Consider the following 20406-nt stretch of genomic DNA (forward strand, 5'->3'; position numbering starts at 1 on the left):
TACAAATAAATTTTAGTGAGTAAACGAGTTCACAAATACAGAATCTGTGAATACTGAAGATTGATTGTATATGAAACTCTAGAGGAAAAATTCTAACTCACGGTGACAGAAGGCAAATCAGCAGTGGTTGTCTGGTAGGGAGAGGAGCAGAGACTGACGAGGAAGGAACACAAGGCAACTTCTGGGTGATGGAAACATTGTCTATCATGATTGTGGTGGGGGTTATATAGGGGAATAAATCTGTAAAACGCACTGAAATATACACTTAAAATGGGTACATTTTATTGTTTGCGAATTATGCCTCGATAAGTTGACTTTACAAAAACGACTTAGCATGATGTCTGATCATTCTGCCATTCCTTTTGGGATCTCAGGGCCAGCCTCCTTGGAAGGGTCAACCTACAATGAAGGAAGAGGCAGGGAGTGCCAACTTGGGCTCCATTTCGAAGCTGTTGTGTCTCCCCCTCCCCATGAGATGGTATGTATGACCCAGACCTTTGGCTTCTCCCAACCAGACTTTCTCATTTTCTCAGTTGTCAATCAGAACTCTTTTAGCTTTAGATGTCAGAAACCCAATTCGAACCAGCTTAGACAAAAAAGTGGGGAGAGAGTGTTTATTTGCTTCTGTTATTGGAAAGAAAGCTCTGCATCAGACGTAGCTAGGTCTAGAGCGCTGGTGTGGTCACCAGGCCAAGGTTGGTCACCCTCTCCTGAGTCTCTTTCCCTGTGTCAGCTTCACTCTGGAACCAGGGGAAGGAAGGAGGTCCCCAGCAGCTCCAGAACTCCAAGGAGAGGGAACTTCTCTGTCTCAGCCAAGACTCGAGAGCAGGCATCCTTTGCCCACTTCACTGGTGAGGGGATAGAACATGGGTCCTGTTCTCACTTCCCATGAAGAACATAGACCAAGGGTGGAGGAGGATTCTTCCCAACCAGAATATGGGGGAAGAGATGGGGACAAGGCAGAAGCAGCAGATGCCCAACACCCAGTTTGCTTTGAGCCAGAGCTACTTTTCCTGAGCTGACTTCATAGATACACCAAGAACCCAGACATGGCAGGGAATAGATGGAAAGTCGGAATTCAACTCAATATTCTAGAACCCCATGGAAAAAAAGGCAGGATATTTTGGCTTTAGTTGTCCCAGGACAAAGAGCAGAAAGAGTTCCTGGGTTCCACACCTCTTATCCCTGCAACTTCCTCTGACTAGAAGTAATTGACTGGCTTTGCTGCCCCAGCTCCCTGCTCCTCATGCAGAAACCAGGTGCCATTTGCTTCTTTTGCCACAGAGATTCCAGTGACCTAAGCATCTTGTCCCTGTTTTGAAACCAGTACCAATTATTTTGAAAACTAAGTCCTTTCCTGGCATGCCAAGAGCTCTGTCGTTCAGTTTTGGCCTTAGGGAAATATTGTGTTACTATCTTTTTGGAGGACATGATCATGGAATCTCCTGAGCATCAATGAATTTTCTTGAACTCTTGCTAATAGAGGATTCGTTTTGTCCCCTTTTCAAGAAACTTCTTTGAGAACACACTGAATTTTTCTTCAATTTAACAAACATTTATTAAGTATCTGCTTCATTGGAAACATGATGAAAGAGATGGTTCTTGCCCTTGTCTCTTCCCTTCTAATCTGTATACTTATTTATTTTCTTGTGTTAGTGCATCATTTAGTGTTTCACTACAATGCTGAATGACAGCACTGATAACATCTTTGTCCTATTCGTGCTACTAATGTTTCAACATTAAGTATAAAGTTTGTTCCACATGTCCGGTAGATGCCCTTTATTGGGTTAAAGAACTTTTTTTCCCTAGTTGCTAAAAAATTGTGTTTTTTTTAATCATACATTAATGTTGAAATTTATCAAATACTTTCTGAATCACATTTTACTAGGATGTATAATCAAAAAGTTTTACTATATTGAGCCCTAATAGACAATAGAAAGGAACCTACAGGAGGGGGATAAAGAGGACCAGGGACAGCCAGGGAAACAAAGGAACATTTGAGTAGGTCCTTCATGGATATGAAGAAACTGACCAGCATCAGAGTGCGGATGGCACTGTGGGTCAAGGAGGACAATCTAAGCAAGAATATGGTGGTGTGGGGGCACGTGGGAGTCTCAGTTGGTTAAGCATCTGACTCTTGATCTCAGCTCAGGTCTTGATCCTTGGTTCATGAATTCAAGCCCCGCACTGGGTTCTATGCTGGGCATGGAACTTACTTAAAATAATAATAATAATAATAATAATAATAATAATAATAATATGGTGGTGTGAACATGCCTTAAGAGAATGGGGACTAGTCTGGAGTGATCCTTTCATGTGAGATGCCTCTTCTGGTTGGCAAATGCCTGCTCACTGTGGGTCCAGGACCCACCTTAGCCCTGCAAGAATGGCAGCTTGGGCACTTGACAATGAAGTCAGCACATATGGCAAAAATCAAGAGAACAGTCAAGATTACCCTTGGAAGTTGCTTAAATTGTCCATAAAACACATACATGGGTTTTATGTCTAAAACCCTATAAGAATTCTAGAGTGCTCCTGCTTGCCTGCCAGGCTAACTCCAACTTGCTTCGGTGTTAAGCTTTATCCTATAACATTAATGTTCATTAATAGATTTGTTCAGTCCTGGGGGACTTTTGAGTTTGAGTTTCCTCTCAAGTCAGCCAGAAGTTAGAGAATACAGGATGCCACTGTGATGTGCAGGTAGCAGGCCCTGGACACCTTCTCTTAAAACGGCCAAGGAGGTCTCTGTGTCTCCTCTAAATCAGGCCAAGTTTGGCCCGGACATCTCTGGGAGTTCCCCTTATCCCCCTGAAGTCTGCAGGCGCAGTGACCAGGGAGTGGCAAGACTCTTCCCAAGCCTGGCTTTCCCAGAACCCTCCAGCCCAGCAGACCCAGGCAGCACTGGTGTATGGCTCACACCACCTCGGGAAAGGGGTCCGACCCACCATGACCCCGTAGACCTGGCAGCTCGGCTTCTGGTCTTGACTATGACCCTCCTTGCCTTTATTGCCACCAGTTTCTCAGCTCATCTCCTGCTCATGGGCCACACTCCAACCACACTGGTCTCTTCTTTTAAAAAACATTAAAAAAAATTTTTTTTTAATTTGTATGTAATCTCTACTCCCAATATGGGGCTTGAACTCATGACCCCAAGATCAAGAGTCACATGCTCTACCAACTGAGCCAGGCACACTGGCCCTTTCTTATTCCTCAAACATCCCAAGTTTGTTCCCACCTTAGGACCTTCACACTGCCTATTTCCTTTGCCTGGAACGCTTTTCCTTCTCATTGTTCAGGTCTCAGTTCACATGTTGCTTCCTCAGGGAGGCCTCTTCAGGCTCTTCCTAAAGGGCCACCTCATTCAGTCACTGTATCACATAACCCTGTTTATTTCTGAGCGCTTGTCCTCGCTTATTACCATCTTAAGTTTTTATTTTCCTAGTTACTCTCTATCACCCCCTCCCCCGCCCCCGGCACCCACGAAGAAGGTCTTGATTGTTTTGGTCCCCTTGCCCCTACCCAGAGCCTGGCATACAGTAAGCACTTAATAAAGATTTGTGTATTGATTATGCAATGGAATCCTTGTTTCCAGTAGGCCCCATGGCTGCCTGGTCCTGCTTTGGAATGTCTCTCTCCCTCCCCCAGACATGACTAATTGAGGACACTGCCTACCTTACCTTAGGGCCCCAATGCCTTCCTGGGATGCCATCCCAGAACTCCAGTCCTGCCTCCTAGACTGGCCTACCCCAGCAGGCAGCTAAATTTAAGAGCCCCTCTGCCCACCTGTGAGTTCATCTTGCCCCAGTGCCCGGGTTGAAGGCCAGATGGCAGCCTTGGTGGGTGGGCAGAGACACCTGCAGATTCCCCATCTGAATCACAGGCCTGCTCCAGGCATCTCCATCTCCTGCCCACCTCTCCACCTCTTGCAGGCCTCCGGGTGAGCGTCCCTTGGCGGCACCTCCTGCCACATTCATCCCCATTAGCCGCCGTCCACACTGGGCCAGAGGGAGATCAATTACCAGTGCTGGCCACTGAACCGTGCTAATGAGGATGTACGCTCACCGGGCCGCCCGGCTGGAGGCAGAGACGGGTGGGAGGGGCAGGGGAGGCAGCCTAGGCCAGCTACCTCACTAAAGGCATGGTGGGGTGAGGAGGGAAGCTCCCTCTAGAAATCCTACAAGAAGCCCCCGGTTGGACCCCAGGCACCAAGCTTTAGCTCAAGCTGTGTGAGGGAGAAGAGGAAACAGCCTGGCTGGGGATTAGGGACTCAGGAAGCAGGGTGACTCTGCTGAGAAGAAGGGCATCCTCAGACCTGGACAAATAAGACGCCCCCTGAGTCTTCGCTCAGGCCCTCCCTCTGCCAAAGGTGCCCTCCCTGTGTCTGCCCCACACCTCAAGGACCAGTTCAGAGATCTCTGTCTCCAAACTCACCCCCAACAGAAAAATCACCCCCTCTTGGCTTCCAGGCCTCTTTTAGACCTTGCACTGCTCAATTCTGGCTATGCCAGATGGTGCTGTTCTGTATGAAAAGTCGCTTGACCTCTTGTAAGAGCAATGCAAAGGAAAACCACAAGGAGAGATCATTTCCTTCTATCAGATTGGCAAAGATAGAAAAGCTGGATAAAGGCGGCGCTGGCCCTGGCTGCTGGGAGCGGGAGGGGCAGGTGCGGCTTTATGTAAATGGGTGTGATCACTTCAGAGGGCAATTTGGCAATAGCTATTTAAATTAAAAATGCACATGCCCTTTAACCCAGGCCATTCGCTTCCAGGCACTTATCCTCTGAGATATAACTGCGCAAAGACAAAAGTACAAGAGTGTTCGCTGCCTGGAAACATCCTGCATGTCCATCAGGAGTGGCCGAGAAAGTCCATGAGGCCTCATCACACAGTGGGGCATCCCGGCCTCCTCGCCCATGGAGTGAGATAAGCAGAGTGCCCATCTCCAGGCTGTTTGGGGAAGTAGATCAGTTAATATAAATAAAGTGCTTAGAGGAGCATCTAGCACATAGTAAGTGTAAGTTCTCACCATTATTATCAGTTTGCTATTGTTGAAAAGAATTGGGTGGATCTATACATACTGATATGTAATTATCTCCCAGAAATGCTGGTCAGTGAAAAAGGCAGACAGAAGATTCTGTTAGAGGCGCCAGTCGCGCAGTATGTGGATTGGGTTTGGGCTTGCTTTGTTTCTTGAGGAGATCTGCTTTTGAATGCATAGACCATCTCTGGGAGGACTAGGCTGGCAGGGGACTAACAATAGTGGCTGCCTCCGGGGAGGAGAAGGTGACCAGGAGACAGGGGCCAGAAGGGATTTGCACATATCCTTCCATGCCATTTGTGGTTTTTAACCACATGCCTGCACCACCTATTCAAACACATAAATCACTTGTCAAGACTCGTGACTCACCTGCCTGAATCTCCCACTGGACCCTGAGCCCCCTCAGGACAGAAATAGTGTTGGAGCTGTTGCCAAGTTCGGGGCACCCAGCAGCACGGCCGGGCACACACAGGTACCTGCAAATGTTGGCTGGCAGGCAAACCACCACATTCCATGTGGCCCCCCTGCCTAGAACCCCCTCTCCCCAGGCATGATTCCCGGGAGACTCCCACAGTGGGAGCCGGGGGCATGCTGGAGCAGCCGGGGGACAGTTTGACCTGATCAGGAGGCAGAGCTGAGAGCTGATTTCCAGAGGATCATTCCTGGAGGCAGGACCCAGGTGTCCAGGTGTCTCCAGGCTCCCAGGCACCTAAGCCTCTGCCAGGGACTAGAGCTTTGGGCCACAGCAGAGGCCCCTCTGTATACAGGTTACTGATGTCCCCATCTGTCTGTGTAGCTGCACAGGGGACCAGGTAGGCATTACCGCAACACTGCCAAGGAGCTAATTGTGTCTTTCACACCTCGGATGGGCTGAGTTCCAGGCCCCCAGATGCAAAACTCCGCCCATCAGGCTAATGCCTGGGCTGAGGAGCAGAAATGAGGCCCCAGGCCCAGGAAGGGACCTGCTGGGGTCAACTCTGCCATCAGCCCTGACTTGAGGCCACCCTTCTCTGTAGCCCTGTCCTCTCATCCAGTGAATCAGTGGCCACTCCAGCCTAAACCCCAGGAGAGAGGGCTTGGCTTCACCTCTAACCAGAGCCTGGGAGTGGAGCCCAAGTGGGAACAGCTTGATTATCACCATCCATCAGGTGAGGGACAGGGAGGCAAAACATGGCTTGCCCCTGCAGGGAAACACCCCAGCAGTCACTCAGGGAAACACCCCTACAGTTACATGGAATGAAGCAGCTTTACATGCACAGACATGACTAAGTCTTCAAAACACATTGTGGGGGTTGGAAAAGCAAGCTGCAGCAAAACAGGGGCAGTATCCTGCCGCTTCAAACACACACACAATGATACCGAACCTTTTCCCTGTGTATGTAATACGAGTGCAAGATTTTAAAAATGTAAAAATGTCCGGAAGGATCTATAGTTCACAGCTGTGATGACAAGGGAGAAAGGCACGGGAGGGGAATGGAATGGGGCAGTAATTTAGTTTTAGTTTCATCCATTTTCTAAAGTAGATTGTGTTCCTATTTTACCTATGCTATCAAAATAATTTCAAATTAAAAGTCTTTGCTCCATCTTGCTTTTTCATAGAAAGCAAGACCACTCTCTGACCACCCCATTTAATACCAAGGCCCACCCCCAACCCCCACACCCCCAAGGCCGCCTACTCTCTCTGATATTCCCATAGCACTCACACACCTCCTCCCCTGTGAGTGCCTCGTTCAACGCTCACTGTGTGGTATTTTCTTCCTTCCTAGGTGGGGTGGGCAGCTCTAGCCCAGGGAAAGAGCCCTGCCCACTGCCTGTTTTCATGTAGCTCCAGAGCTAAGAATGGTTTTGTGTTTTTTAATGGTTCATTATCAAAAGAGGGATAATATTTTGTGACACATGGAAATTATATGAAATTCAAATTTCAGTGTCCAGGAAATTTTATTAGATCACTGCCATGCCCATTTGTTTGTTTTGTTAAGAGCTCCTTTCTTTAAAAAAAAAAAAAAATTTTTTTTTAACGTTTATTCATTTTTGAGAGACAGAGACAGAGCATGAGCGGAGAAGAGGCAGAGAGAGAGGGAGACACAGAATCTGAAGCAGGCTCCAGGATCTGAGCGGTCAGCACAGAGTCCGAGGCAGGGCTCGACCTCACGAACTGCGAGATCATGACCTGAGCCAAAGTCGGACCCTCAACCGACTGAGCCACCCAGGTGCCCCAAGAGCTCCTTTCTACCATAAAGCAGAGTTGAGTGATGGTTGTATGCCCTGAAAGCTTAAAATGTTTACTATTTGGCCCTTTGTGGACAAAGACTGCCGACCCCTGGTCTGGACTGTGAGCACCACAGGGTGGGGAGATCTTCATTTTGTTCCTTATGTATCCTTGTCCTACAGTGTCTGACATATCGTAGGTGCTCAGTAAATCTGATTGAATGAGTGAATGGAGATATATGTGTTGGAACATGTTGCCTGGACCTCCTAGAGGAAGCGACCCCCCCCCCCCCCCACACACACACAGCGTGCAGGGGCCTAAAGGTGGGCTCAGGCAATGTCATTGGCTCTGAGTCCTTGGAGAAGAGTCCAGACGGTGGCAATGCCTGGATTTAGCACCGACAGGGTCACCTCCAGGTCTCTGGAACCACGGAATGGACTTGCTCAGCCACAGGGGCCTCCCCTGCGATGACGCCCACACCTGCAGCCCCTCCCTGTCCCCAGCTGATTCTGTTGCACTGCATGGACTGTGCTCTGGTGCCCTCTGGTGATCACTGGGAGTGGCTCCCTCCAAGGTACGCACTACCTTAGCCTCACTGGCCATCTTCTGAAAGGAAACCCTACCCCAGCCTCCTTAGCCCGTCTGACCTCCTCAACAAGAATTCACCAGTCCAGGATCTCTCTTTGCTTTCCAGTTCCCCACTCTGGAGTAGACGGATGTCACAGAATGCCCTCCCGCCAAGCTGATGCCAGAGGCTGCCAGCAGCATTCCTCCGGTTAGACAATGCAGGCCCAGGGCTATGTGAGGCTCCCAGGCTGCAAGAAGATGGCCACCTTTGTCGTCACTAACGTGCACTCCCCCCTGACAGAGGGTGGGTGCCCTTGGTTCCCATGGCCTAGGGACCCACCTAGAGGGATGGGCAGGGGGTGGCCTTATAAGCTTCCTTGTGTTTTCTACACATCTGGACAGATCCCCTCCTGGGTAGGGACTCCTCAGCACAAGGAAAAGAACTGCTTCGGCTTCCACTTTGGGGACAGGAAACATGTCTCTAACCAGCATGAAGTGCTGTCACCACATACACATTATGCCATTAGCAATTGTTCCATCTGTCTCTGCCAAGAGACTGCGGGCTCCAGGACAAGGGCAAGTTTGAGCTGTCTTGGTAACCCCAGCCTCCAGCCAGGGCCTGAGTGGATGGTGGTGGATGGGGGCAGTGGATAGATGGATGGATGGGTGGGTGGATGGATGGGTGGATGGATGGATGAGTGGATAGGTGGATAGATGGTGGATGGATTGGTGGGTGGGTGGGTAAGTGGGTGAATGGTGAATGGAAGATGGACAGATGGATATCATATAGCAAAACTGAGCTTTGGAGAATTCTGGGTCCCCAGCCAGAGACACAGCCACTCCTACCAGTCATACCTATCCCATCTCATCAGTCCCATTGCCAAATATATTCTGGTTCTACCACTTCCCTCTGCCTCTCAACCACCCCCACCTCTTCAGCACCCCAGGCTCCTTCATGCCAAACCCACCCCAGCTTCAGGACCTCTAGGGAAACTGGCACCAAAACCTAGAACACCATTCCCCTGGAGCTTCCCAGAGATGGCAGCCCCTCCCACCAGCCCATTAAGGGGTCCCTTCTCCCAGGCACCCAACTGTCACTGTCTAGCCATCACTCTCTTCATAGCATATACTACTAGCATGAATGTTTATGTGCCTACTTTTTTTGTGTGTCTCCTGCACAAGAATGCAGCACAAGGGCCAGGACCTTGACCTTTTCTTCTCTACTTCCCCACCCCTAAGCAGATGCTCAGCTCACACTTGGGGAGTGATAGGTTACTGCCCCTCACTAGTTGGCATTTCAAGTGTGCAGGTTTCACCTAAACTCGGCAGAAGGGCAGGACTGGTGCAGTGCAAGACCAAGAGGGGTCAGACCTGGGTGCCTCTTCCCGGCTGTGTGCTCTGGGCAACTCGTTCCCCTGAGCCAGTTTCCTCATCAGGAAAGGACTCTCCACCTCACAAGGTGTTGCGAGGTTTGAGGGAAAATGAAAATGAAAACATTTAAAATCAGAGACCACAAGACACACGCACAATATCGTGAGCTGCATTTATTGTAGCATGTATAAACCACCCGCCACCTGTGTCTTTCGGAGGCCTGAGGACACAGTCCAGCCTGCATCTGGGAGCCACAGTGCTGGGCACATGACCTACACCCCGCCCACCTGCAGCAGCTCCCAGAAGGCCTGAACCGCAGAGCGGCCAGAGACCCACTGGTGACTGCTCCAGAGGGATCCACAGTGGCACAGGGCCCAAAGCTGGCCCCCACACCTTTTGTTTGGCTAGCAGCGTTCAAAACGTTTTTTCATTAGTTGCCAACAACTTAAAAATTAAGATATTTCACATAAAACTCTGGCTCTTTGGCTTCTCCAGATGTCTCACATTAGACCCACATTCCCACTTTACAGTAATTAGCTAGAGCTGAATGACAGCCACGAATTTCAGGTGGGAAACTGGCTTTGCCACAGTCCCCACCACACCCATTGTAACTCAAAGCCAGTTGCCATTAGCGACTCAATCATGCAAATATTTCTCATTACAAAGCGGTCTCTGTGTCCCATCTCCAGTAATAGTGGGAAAAATCAAAGTTGCACTACAAAGGCCTCACAACGCAAAGGCCCACTTTATTTATTTTTATAACCCACCTGGCCCTGAGGGCATCTAAGTTAGAGATCTATGAACTAGCCCAAACCTCTCCTTTCATCCACAAATGCAGGGGGATGGACAGTCACTCCATATACCCCCTTTGTGCAGATCTGAAAGCAGCAGCCAGACTTCCCAAATCTGAGCCGTTTTACTCCTTTAGAAGTCTATAAATTCCCTGAACCCCAAAGAGCTAGTAAGCAGGGTGGACACACCAGGCACAGGGCTGTACCTTGGATGAGGTTGCCCTAGGAAAGCTGGACGCAGGTAATGCTGTGCTGATGCGCACTCTGGTGGCCATGAAGCAGCTCTGCAGGCCACCAGGAAGATTTTTGAACTGGATTCCAAGGGAGCCTAGGAGTCAAAACCATCAATGGCCCCCAAACCTGGCTCCCCCTATCCCCATGGGTGCCAAGCTCAGGCTTCCAGCTACTCCTTCCCAAACCCTTCCCAATCTCCATCCCACCCCTCGGCCCCTCTCCTGGGCATGCTGGCACCCATCTTAGTCCCCAGGAGGACCAGACCCCTCCCAGGCTGTGGCCTCTTCGGGGCAGGCTCCAGCCTCCCCATTCTTCTCACTCACATGCTTCAATCCGGGCTTGGCCCACAGCAGCCTCGCAGCATTTGCAGGGGAAAACCCTGCAGAGGTGGGGGAGGCCAACTCCCAGCCTACAGGGTCAGGCAGGGCACTTAGGTGAGCAGAACACGCCAGGCAGAGAACGGGAAGCATATGTCCCAGGAGATGATGCCACTGAAGAGCCGTTGTGGCCAGATGGCCATTCTTCACAAGATGCTGGGGAGCTGGACTTTTATGTGAAATATACCAAGTTTTAAAGGTTGGCTCAATTGTATACACTGCCTAGGCCAAGAAAACACGCTGGCAGGGTGCATCCGGGCCAGGGCCCCAGGTGGAGAGTACTGCTGAGGCCCTGCCGCTGACAGAACCTCCGAGATGGTGGGTGTAAGCCAGTGGTTTTCAAGGTTTTGTTTATTTGAGTAGTTTGTAGCCATCATCATGTTTGATCCTGAGAGGCAAGCGAGGGAGAAAAAATTCTTGGACCCATTTTAAAGTCTGAGACATTGAGGCCAAAGGGGGCTTCTGGCAGGGTCAAGGTCACAGCTAGTAGAGAAGACAGCTCTGAGGCTGCATGAGGCTGTGTCCCCAGCAACAGCAGGCCCTAAGCCTGCCCTAATAGCCATGCACACAGACGTGTGTCTCAGCCTGGGCGGGAGGCCCCTCCCACCCCACCTCACCCCACCAGGCCTGGACCCTCTTAGCTGGGCCATTCCTAGTCCCCTGGAGAGCCCACCACCCAACAACAGCCGCAATGGTGGCTCCCTGTGCACACTCACACACACACCTGCCCTCCATGCACACAGCTCCAGAACAGGCAGCCCGAGCAGAGGCACACAGCTTTCTCTACAGGTGCACAGCGCACACCCACTCAAGCTCCCTATGGAGCGGAAATAACATAGCCTTGCCCATCATGGGTATAGTGGCAGGGGAAGGGGTGGGGGGCGGGTCCCTGGGTAGGCCAGGCAGGTGGCCATGGCCAGTGTGGCAGCCTCACCAGTTGGCCTTCACTGCCTTGATGTCACTCACAAGGTTCTGGGCCAGGCAGATACCAAAGATCTGTAGGACAAAGAGGCAAGTGAGGGAAAGTCTGCTGGCGGGGCAAGGGTGTGGGGGAGCATGCTGTGCTGAGTCAGTACCTGGAGGAGGGCGATGCCCACAAAGACCCCAGCCACAACGATCAGGTTGTCCTGCAGCCACTTCTCAAACTGGCCCACACAGCCTTTGGTGTGGATGGAGCCCTGCTGCTCCAGCTCCTGGGGACACACAGGCAAGGGGCTTGGCCCACCCACCCCAACAGGCCTCCTCTCAGCCTAGACTGCCAAGCTTGTCTCCACCCCAGCGCCTTACACCTTTGCACCTGCTGCCTGGATGGAGCTCTACCACAGGGCCTTTGCATGACAGATTCCTTCTGGTCATCAGAATCTCGGAACAGATGCCCCCTCCTTCAGGAGGTCTTCCCTGACCACCCGGCCCCAATCCTATCAACCTCCCTTACTTTATTTGCATTCAAGCTCTTGGTTGAAATTGTCACATTACTGTTCACACGTATTTACCCATTAGCTTTCTGTCTTTCTCCCTCTACTAGTGTGGGAGCTCCTTGAGAACAGGGAGCTCATGACCATGAATCCCTAGCATCTAGGGCACTGCCAGGTGTGAGCACCAATGGGTGCTCGACAAAGAGCTGCAACGAGCAAACACACATGTGTCTGTGCTCATGGGTCCACTGCCCCCATGTTTGGAAGTACCAAGCTCTAGGTGCCTAGATGGTTCCTAGGACTCAGTACCCCCTCCCCCACAGAATTCCTGAGACCTCACAGAGGAGTTTATGGGAGGCTGTCCTTTCCATCCCAATGGCCCCAACTCTGTCCCCACCCCTCTCACCAGCTTGAGCCGGACATCGTAGCCACACTGGGTGTTGAGGACATCTTCCTGAGGAGAAATAGGCCAATAAGCGAGTTGGTGAGGGGATATCCCACGGGGGCCCATGACACCCAGCACTGGAGTGGTTCCTGCTTCTCAGGGGAAGCAGATGGAACCACAGACTCTGCCATGCCCACCACTCCTAGACAAGGCTCACAGAGGCCCACACACCTCTTTCCTTGGTGCCAGGACACACGGCTACAAATGCCAGCCTGAGCTGCCTCCTGTTTAGGAATCCTGCCTGCTCGTGTTTTCTAAGAATGGGAAGAATCCTGGCCCTCAGTGTCCCAAGTGAACTGTGCTGGGAGAGGAGTCACCGGGAGAAGTTTCTGCTCTGAAGAAAGCCATACAAGGGGTCAGAAGCCCCACGCCCGACCACACGAGCATGGCGGCCCAGCGGTGTGGCAGCTGCGTCACTACAATCATAGAGACAGGTTTTGCTGAAGGGGTGCAGGCCCCACTGCTGCCCACGGACACAAACTCCTCAGTGTAGGAGGGGTGCTCCCATGTAAAATGACTCCCACCCCCAGCACCCAAGGCCCCCAGAGCAGGGCTGAGCCCAGCAAGCCCTGTGGTGGATTTTTCCCACACTTGGTCTGCGCACAGCAATGCCCCTGCCCCTCCTCACCACATCCCACTCACCGCAGGGTCCCGGACACAGCAGGAGAAGGGCACCCCGCAGCGCTCCCGGCTCGGGTTCAAGTCAGTGCAGTTGAAATAGATATTGAGGTTCCAATCATTAGGCCCTCGGGCTCCGCAGCAAGACCACTAAGGAGCAAGAGGAGAGCCCTAGGTGAGCCAGGCCCACCCCAGGAGCCCCATCCAGTTTGGAGACAGGCCCAGGCTACAGGGAGACAGGGCAGGGCTGTGCTGCGAGGGGGGTCTAGGGGCAGCTGGGCCCCTCCTCACCCTCCCAACAGAAAGGCCAGACCTAAGCCTAGACCCATCAGAGCATCACTATGCTCCTGCCCAGGTTGGTAGGGGCAGGGGGGTACTGGGAAGGGGTGCCCTGGGAAGTGGGTATCAGGCCAAGCCCTGTGGGGGAAGGTACCACTGAACCCCATGTCTGTACTGGGTCTCCCCACACTTGCCCCAGAGATTTTGCGAAGACTTTCTCTCTTCCTCTCTGCAGGGACAAGAGGGTAACCCTGTCACCGTCATACACCCTTACACTTCATAAATGCCACGGCAGCACCTGTATCCCCAACACCTCTACCCAGAATATCGTGCACTGCCTCCCTAGGCGTGGCAATAGTGAGTGTGAGGCCGCACTGAAACTAGCTCGTGAGTCAGGGGAGGCAGGAGCACATGCCTTAGACCACCCAACACAGAAACCAGCCCTCAAGGGACCAGCTTAATGCAGACAGAGATAGGCCCCTATGGGCAGAGCAGGGAGAGTGAGGCCTGGCCAGCGGCTCTGTGTGCACAGGTCCCAGCAAACAGCCTGGCCTCTGCCTGCCTCTTCTCGCTCTGCTCAGCACCTGATGTTCCTGTTGGGGAACATCTGCCCCTCTTTCCACAACCCTGCTTCTTCTCCAAGGCCTTCCTCTTCTCCACCCTTCCTCATTTCAGCTCTTACCACTATTCACAATTTTGCATACACGCGTGCGCGCACACACGTACATTTGTCTGCTTTGCTTATCATCTGTCTCTTGCCCCAGACTGCCATCCCCATGAGGACAAGTCCCAGCTTTTTTCACCACTGAATTCCCAGCAACCTTCCCAGGGTCTGGCACACAATAAACCTGTACCAATTCTGTGTTGAATGAACAAATAAATCACATCCTAACTGCCTCACTATAGGTCTGCTCTGTCCTGAGTTGAAAAGTCCTCAAAGAGGTACCAGCTCTGGTTCATCTCTGGATCCCGGAACAGTCTCTTGGGTTGATGGCCCTGAAGGCATGTAACTGTGGACGTGAATGTGACTGGGTGAGACTATGTGTAAGTGGGTGTGAGTGGACGAGGAGGTGCAGGCGGGAGGTGTCTAGATCTCGTGAACTGTTCACTGACTGCTTCTTCACATTGGTTAGGTATAGAGTTTAAGAGCAGAGCTTTGGTTGAGGGGGAAAGTCTCAAACTCTAACATGTCCAGAGGCCAAACAAACAATAAAAATGAGAGAAGAGGGCCAAGAGGTATAATAAAATAAAGAGTGGCAGACAATGGCAAACAGAGAGCTCCTATACCAGCAAAGGGGATAGCAGCAATGTAACCGCAGCCAAGACTATGGGTCCAGAGTTTATTAGAAGGGGAAATTTATATTTTTATATCAAATTTTCTCCTTTAAGTGTGTTGTAAACCTTGGCCTACGACTTGCCAGTTTGGAGTCTCCGGTCTCTGTTCCCCAACACTGGGTCCTTGCAGAACTAGGCATAATGGGGACCTACAGGGATCACATAAACTAGCTTCCCCTCAGACAGGGGCCTCCTGGCTCTTTTCCCCGGGGCATGGGTGGAGGAATGGTCCCAGCACACACGGGGACTTATTCTTTCACACATCTGCCCAGCAGGAGCCTCATGCAGGTAGCCCAGGCTGGTGCTGGACTCACATATTCCTGAGCAAAGTCAATGAGGTTCTGGAGGTCAATGTCGTCCCGATAGGCCTTAACATTGTTGTTGATGAAGAAATTGAGCTGGTCTCGAATCCAGTCCTTGAATACGAAGGCCAGAATCCCTGTTGCCAGTTCCAGGAAGAAGATGAGGCCGAGGAACACGGAGAACTGGGGTGGGGGACATACAGATTGTAGGGATCAGAGGTGCAGGGCCTGCGGGTGCCACGGGGCAGAGCTCCACCCCCACCCCAACCCAAGAAAGTGGAGAGTCCCCACCTTTTCTCCCATTAACATTGTTTGATGATGGCAAAGGACAGCACTGCTCTTATAACCCACTTATTCTGCTTCCTCTGGTAATCATCCTGTTTTCGTTGAAAAACCACCCTCCACATAGCCTTTAATTTAGTTCCTGTGGCTCAGGCAGAGCCATCTCCACCTCCTTCCCCATTCCCAGATAGAGGACATAGCCTGTTAGAGGAGCCCACCAATCAGAGCGCTACCTCTCCCAGGGCCACAGGGATTGGTCCAAAGACAGCCAATCTGGACCAAAGAGATGCAAAGAAGTGACTGCTTCTGATTCTTGATTTCTACTCAGGTCCTGCTCTCAGTCAGATGAAACCCATCTCAGGCTCCTCAGGCTCTGCACTGACAGCAAGGAGCCTGCTTGGGATTCTTTCCTTCCTTCCATCTCTCCCTTCCTCCCTCTTTCTCTCTTTCTTCTTTCTCTTTCTTTCTCTCTCTCTCCCTCCCCCCTCCTCCCCACCTCCACTCGCACATGCGCACATGCCTGCACTCTCTCTCTCAAAATAAACTTAAAAAATAAAAAAAAAATAAAAAATAAAAAAAAGACTGGATGACTGGTTAGGAAGAGAGAGGTTCAGCCTCTAGTAGGGGTTCCCGGAGGGGCAGTATGAAGCTAGCCCCCACCCATTCGTGGGCATCCTTCCACCCCTTGGGGAATGGAGCCAACTGGAGGGACAGAGAAGAGAAATAGAGAGACCAGGCCAAGTGACATTGCGGTGGCCCCTAGATCCAAATGTGCCGACACCCAGCATACCCCTGGGCTTTCCCTAGTGAGCCCATAAATACCCTTTCATGCTTAGGCCCCTGGGTTTTAGTCATAGCAGAAAGAATCCTATATAGATAATACAATTCTGACGATTACTGTTATAATAACATAATAATAAAACTAACCATTATTAAGTACTAACTATATAGATGTGGGAGGAGGTTGGGGTCCCCAGTGGGCCTAGGTGAGGGTGTACTCACAAACTTGAGCAGGAAGGTGTTCTCCCGGAGGGCCCCGATGCAGCCAGCAAAGCCCAGTACTGACATGACACCTCCAACCACTACAAACAGCCATACGGGGTCGAGGCCTCCCAGATCTGTCAGCGCTGAGATGTTAGAGAGAACGCCCTGTGCCAGGGGAGCAAAGGCAAGTGGTCGGCCCGATCCTCCCACCACCTCAACCCATGGCAGCCCCACGCCCTACTGCACCACCTTACCTTCTCACCCCAGGCCCAGAGGCCAATGGCCAGGAACAGGGCTCCCAGCACCTGCAGAAGCAGCATCAAAGAGCTGAGGGTTGGAGCAGCATCCTTCCCCACCCGGACAGAGCCCCCTCCCCCCTAGTACTCAGGGTCTTCAGGAAGCCAGGAGGAGAGAGAGGAGGAGGGGTGGGTCCAGGGTCCTTTCTACCTTTCCAAGAATACATTCCAGTGTTTCTCCCCCACAAAACACAGCCTGGAGGATGGAACCCACCTTAGTCCTTCCCAGAACTCAGAACTGGAGCAGAGGATGGCCAGGATACTCCTGCCAAGCAGCAGCAGCAGCAGCAGCAGCAGCAGCAGCAGCAGCAGCAGCTATGTCCTGAGCCTCTCCTCCCACCAGACCTGTCTGAGTTCTGGGCTCCTAGCCTCCTTTCTGCTCCTTCCCAATCTGGCCATTCCACTGCCCTCCAACTCTGTGATGGTTGCCCTACTCCATTTTCTGTTTTCATAGCTCATAAGCAAAGACCCCTGAATGACAAGGAATCCCAATGTGAGCAGGATCCAGCTGAGGGACCCTAGTCTGGGCCGGTGGCTGTGCCCTTGAAAACTTCTGGCCACAGTTCTGCCTGGGCCTTCTAAGCACAACCCACCATCCGGCCTCAGTTCCCTACTGGGAAGAGCCCTGGATGTCAAGGCTATCAACCTGAGACTGGGCAGCTCCCCGGATGTTCAATCTCACAGGAAGAGTGTCCCTCCTGCCCCAGCCAGCACAAGGCCGTGACCCCACCTCTTCAGACCTTCCCCACCCACCTGCTTTCATAGGCTCCTCCCCTTCCCCCCACCAATTCCAGTCAATTCCACCATGATCACCCAGTTTAACACCTTCCTCTCTCTGACCCCAGACTCCTCCCACTGCTGTATTCTTCTCTGGAAATAGCTTTCCTTCCCCTCACCTCTATACTAGATCTGGAATGTGAAACCAAACATCACTTCTCCTGCCTCATCCCATTTGACCCACCCATGGCCTTTAGACAGGTGACTGACTACTACTTTCTCCTTTCTGAACCCCTCCTTGGTTACCCAACACCAATCCTCTCTCTGTTCCTTCTCAGCCTCCCTCCCAGGATTCACTGCTTCACCTGCCCTATGCACATGGCCACCCACCCCCCTCCCACCCCCAACCAGGTTTAACCTTCAGCCTTCTGCTTTCTTCCTCCTCCACACTTATTATCCACACCATCAGATGCCGACATCTCCCAGATCTCCACCAAACCTCTCCCTGGCTCCAGACTCCTATGTCCAACTGCCTGCTGCAAACACCTCCAAGTCCCAGGCCCTGTTCCGTGTGCCGGGAATACATCAGAAAATAGAACAAATGAGCTCTCTGCCCTCATGGAGTTTACACTCCAGTGGGAGAAATCCACAGTGAGCAAACAAGGTAATTTCAGATACCAACAGATCCTTTAAAGAAAGCCAAACAGTGACGCAGTGGGGAGTGACTGGGGGTTGTGGAGGCATGCTTCAGTTAGGGAAAATGGGGATATTTTAGCTGAGGTCTAAATAGCGAAAAAGTGTAGTGAGAAGGAAATTCCAGGTGGAGGGACTGGCAGAGGCCCAGAGGTAAGATCATGTTTGGTGGTGCAAGGGATAAACTGAAGGGCAGCAGGGCCAGACTCCAGAGGGTGCTGGAGGCCATGGGAGGAGTCTGGACTGTATTAATTGTGGGAAGGTTCTCAGCAGGGTAACAACCAGGGTCTGCTTTCCTTTAAAACAAACAAACAAAAATCTTGGGGCCTATATGATAGGCATCTCCCTCCAGCCACCTTGACCCAAACCTGAAACCCTCTTGGCCCTCCAAGCATCCCAGTCCTGTCAATTCAGCCTCCTAACTTCCCCTGGAGCCTTCCTCACTTCCCACTCCCCAGCCCCTAGCTGTGCCCCAGCCCTCCTCCTAGATCTCCCACTTCCAAGCCCCATGCCCCTCACCCACTCTTCCCATGCAGCCAGACAGATCTGCCTCTAGTACAAAAGCCAAAGCAGACCCATTATCCAGCGCTGAAGCCCTCACTGCTCTACATTGCCCTCAACATAAAATTCAAGCACCAGGCCAGCCTTTCCTGCTCTGGCTCCCCACCCCCACTCCCCTGCAAAAGTTGGTGTGCCTGCCAAGAGCCTGAATTTCTCTTGCCTGTCCCCCTTGACATGGGGGGTTGGGGGGAGGGGGGTGGGACTCACTATGCTCAATGTTCTGCCTCACCTCTACCCACTGCCCTCTTGGCTCTGTGCTTTCTGGCCCTGTCGTTCTAGGTTAAATGACTTAACATCTCTGTGCCTGTTCCCTCGCCTATAAAATATAGATAATAAATAAAATAGCTGTGTGAATACAAGTTAGAATTCATTTAATGGGCCTAACAACCCTGAGGGGCAGGCTTCATTACCCCCACTCCCAGGAAGGGAAGCTGAGGCCCAGAGAGAAGTGACTTGCCCAGTCTCAGAGCTCTGCTTGCTACACCCAGGCCTCCAGACTTCCCCACCAGTACTCTCTGCACATTGCCCACACCCTGGAGAGCTGAGCATTGCTGGAACCAGAAGGCCCACCACACAGGGGCGACTGCATGGGCAGCACGTGGGTGGAGGGCGGTGCCAAAGTCTTGCTGAAAGAAACAGAATGGGCCTGGCATTTTGACACAAGGCAGCAGGAGCAGAGACTGCAGAGGCAGCAAGCAGCCTTGGAGACGGGATGGGGGAGGGAGAAGGGAAGATGACTTGGCAGGGCCCTGGGGGCACAGATGCCACCCGGGGAGGGGCACTTGAAGCTCCCTTCTCTGGCAGGGGCAGCAACTGCCCGCGAAACCTCAGTTTTGTCAGCTGTAGAATGTTGAATTCTGTTCCCCAGGGCCACCTCAGGACGTCTCAACAGGGCAGATCTCCTACCCCCAGCAGAGGACTAGAGCTATTGGCCCTCCCCCAGCTGCAAGCCTCCTCACTGAGGAGCAAGACCCACACACCACCCCTTCCCCGCCCCCCCCCCCCCAAAGGAGCTTAAGGCTGGGTGAGGGAATCCGGCCCTTCCCTTCGCGGAGACACTCCCCTCGGTGGGCTAAACAGGGGTGGAGTTCAGCGAACACCCCACACCCCAGAGCAGCAGTGAGGCTGGATGGGAGAATGGGCGACGGGGCACCAAGAGCATCCCTGGGACCCTTCCCCTTTCTCCACCTGGACTCTGGAAGATACCAGGAGACTCCACCCCCACATCCTACCCCGGCGGCGCCTGGGACCCGCCTCCAGCAATCCGGGACTCTCCGTAGTCCCCCGGAGTGGTCCTAGGAGTGGGCGTGGAGTGGGAAAAAGAGATGGGGGCTGGGGGGAGATGGGGGGGGGGGTGGGAAAGACCGCTCTCTGCCTTCAGGATTTGGGACCGTCCCCCTCCCTTCCCCAAGCCCCTGCAGTAGGGGCTTGAACCTCCTTCTCCCGCCACCTGAATTCAGCACGGGGCCCAAACCCACCCCGCTCTCACCCAGAAGACAATGTTGAAGCCAAACAGGAAGTATTTCCCGCAGCAGCCGACCTCGGGTTCCTGGAAGTGCTGGTGCTTGCCCGGCATGGTGAGCAGTCGCCCGCCGGCCTGGGACCGGAGCTGGGGCTGGCCCGCCCCTCCACGGGCCGCCCTGGGCTAGAGCCGCCCGGGGCCTAGCCCGGCGGCTGCGGCTTCATGGCCGCGGCCACACAGAGAGCCGGTCGGGTCCCGCCCGCCCCACAGGGACCGCCCCCGGCGCCCCGACCGCCCAGCTCCCAGCCCGCTCAGTCCCCTCAAAGCCCCGCCGCCTCTAGGCCTGACTCCGCCTCCGTCCTACTCAGTGCCCTCGGAGCCCCGCCTCTAGGCCTGAGTCTGTGACCTCCGGGCTCCGCCCCAGGCAGGT

The 20406-nt window shown here is 52.7% G+C and overlaps 1 protein-coding gene across 3 annotated transcripts; it reads right to left on the bottom strand.

Moving 5' to 3' along the window:
- Nucleotides 1-9343: 9343 nt before the first annotated feature.
- Nucleotides 9344-20366, bottom strand: TSPAN17 (tetraspanin 17). Of its 3 annotated transcripts, XM_045447575.1 has the most exons (9): nt 20004-20366; nt 16502-16552; nt 16266-16412; nt 14994-15164; nt 13090-13215; nt 12409-12456; nt 11664-11780; nt 11522-11583; nt 9344-10975 (listed from the first exon to the last, which is right to left on the bottom strand). In XM_045447575.1, exons 1-9 carry the CDS (start codon nt 20088-20090, stop codon nt 10939-10941), a joined length of 846 nt encoding a protein of 281 aa, XP_045303531.1. In that variant the 5' UTR covers nt 20091-20366; the 3' UTR covers nt 9344-10938. The 3 variants fall into 3 exon arrangements, with proteins under 3 accessions (XP_045303531.1, XP_045303538.1, XP_045303546.1); XM_045447582.1 differs by lacking the exon at nt 16502-16552 and having other exon boundaries at nt 20004-20348; XM_045447590.1 differs by lacking the exon at nt 11664-11780 and having other exon boundaries at nt 20004-20345.
- Nucleotides 20367-20406: the final 40 nt, after the last annotated feature.

This window comes from Leopardus geoffroyi, chromosome A1, assembly GCF_018350155.1.
Source record: "Leopardus geoffroyi isolate Oge1 chromosome A1, O.geoffroyi_Oge1_pat1.0, whole genome shotgun sequence".
Taxonomy (NCBI): Eukaryota; Metazoa; Chordata; class Mammalia; order Carnivora; family Felidae; genus Leopardus; species Leopardus geoffroyi.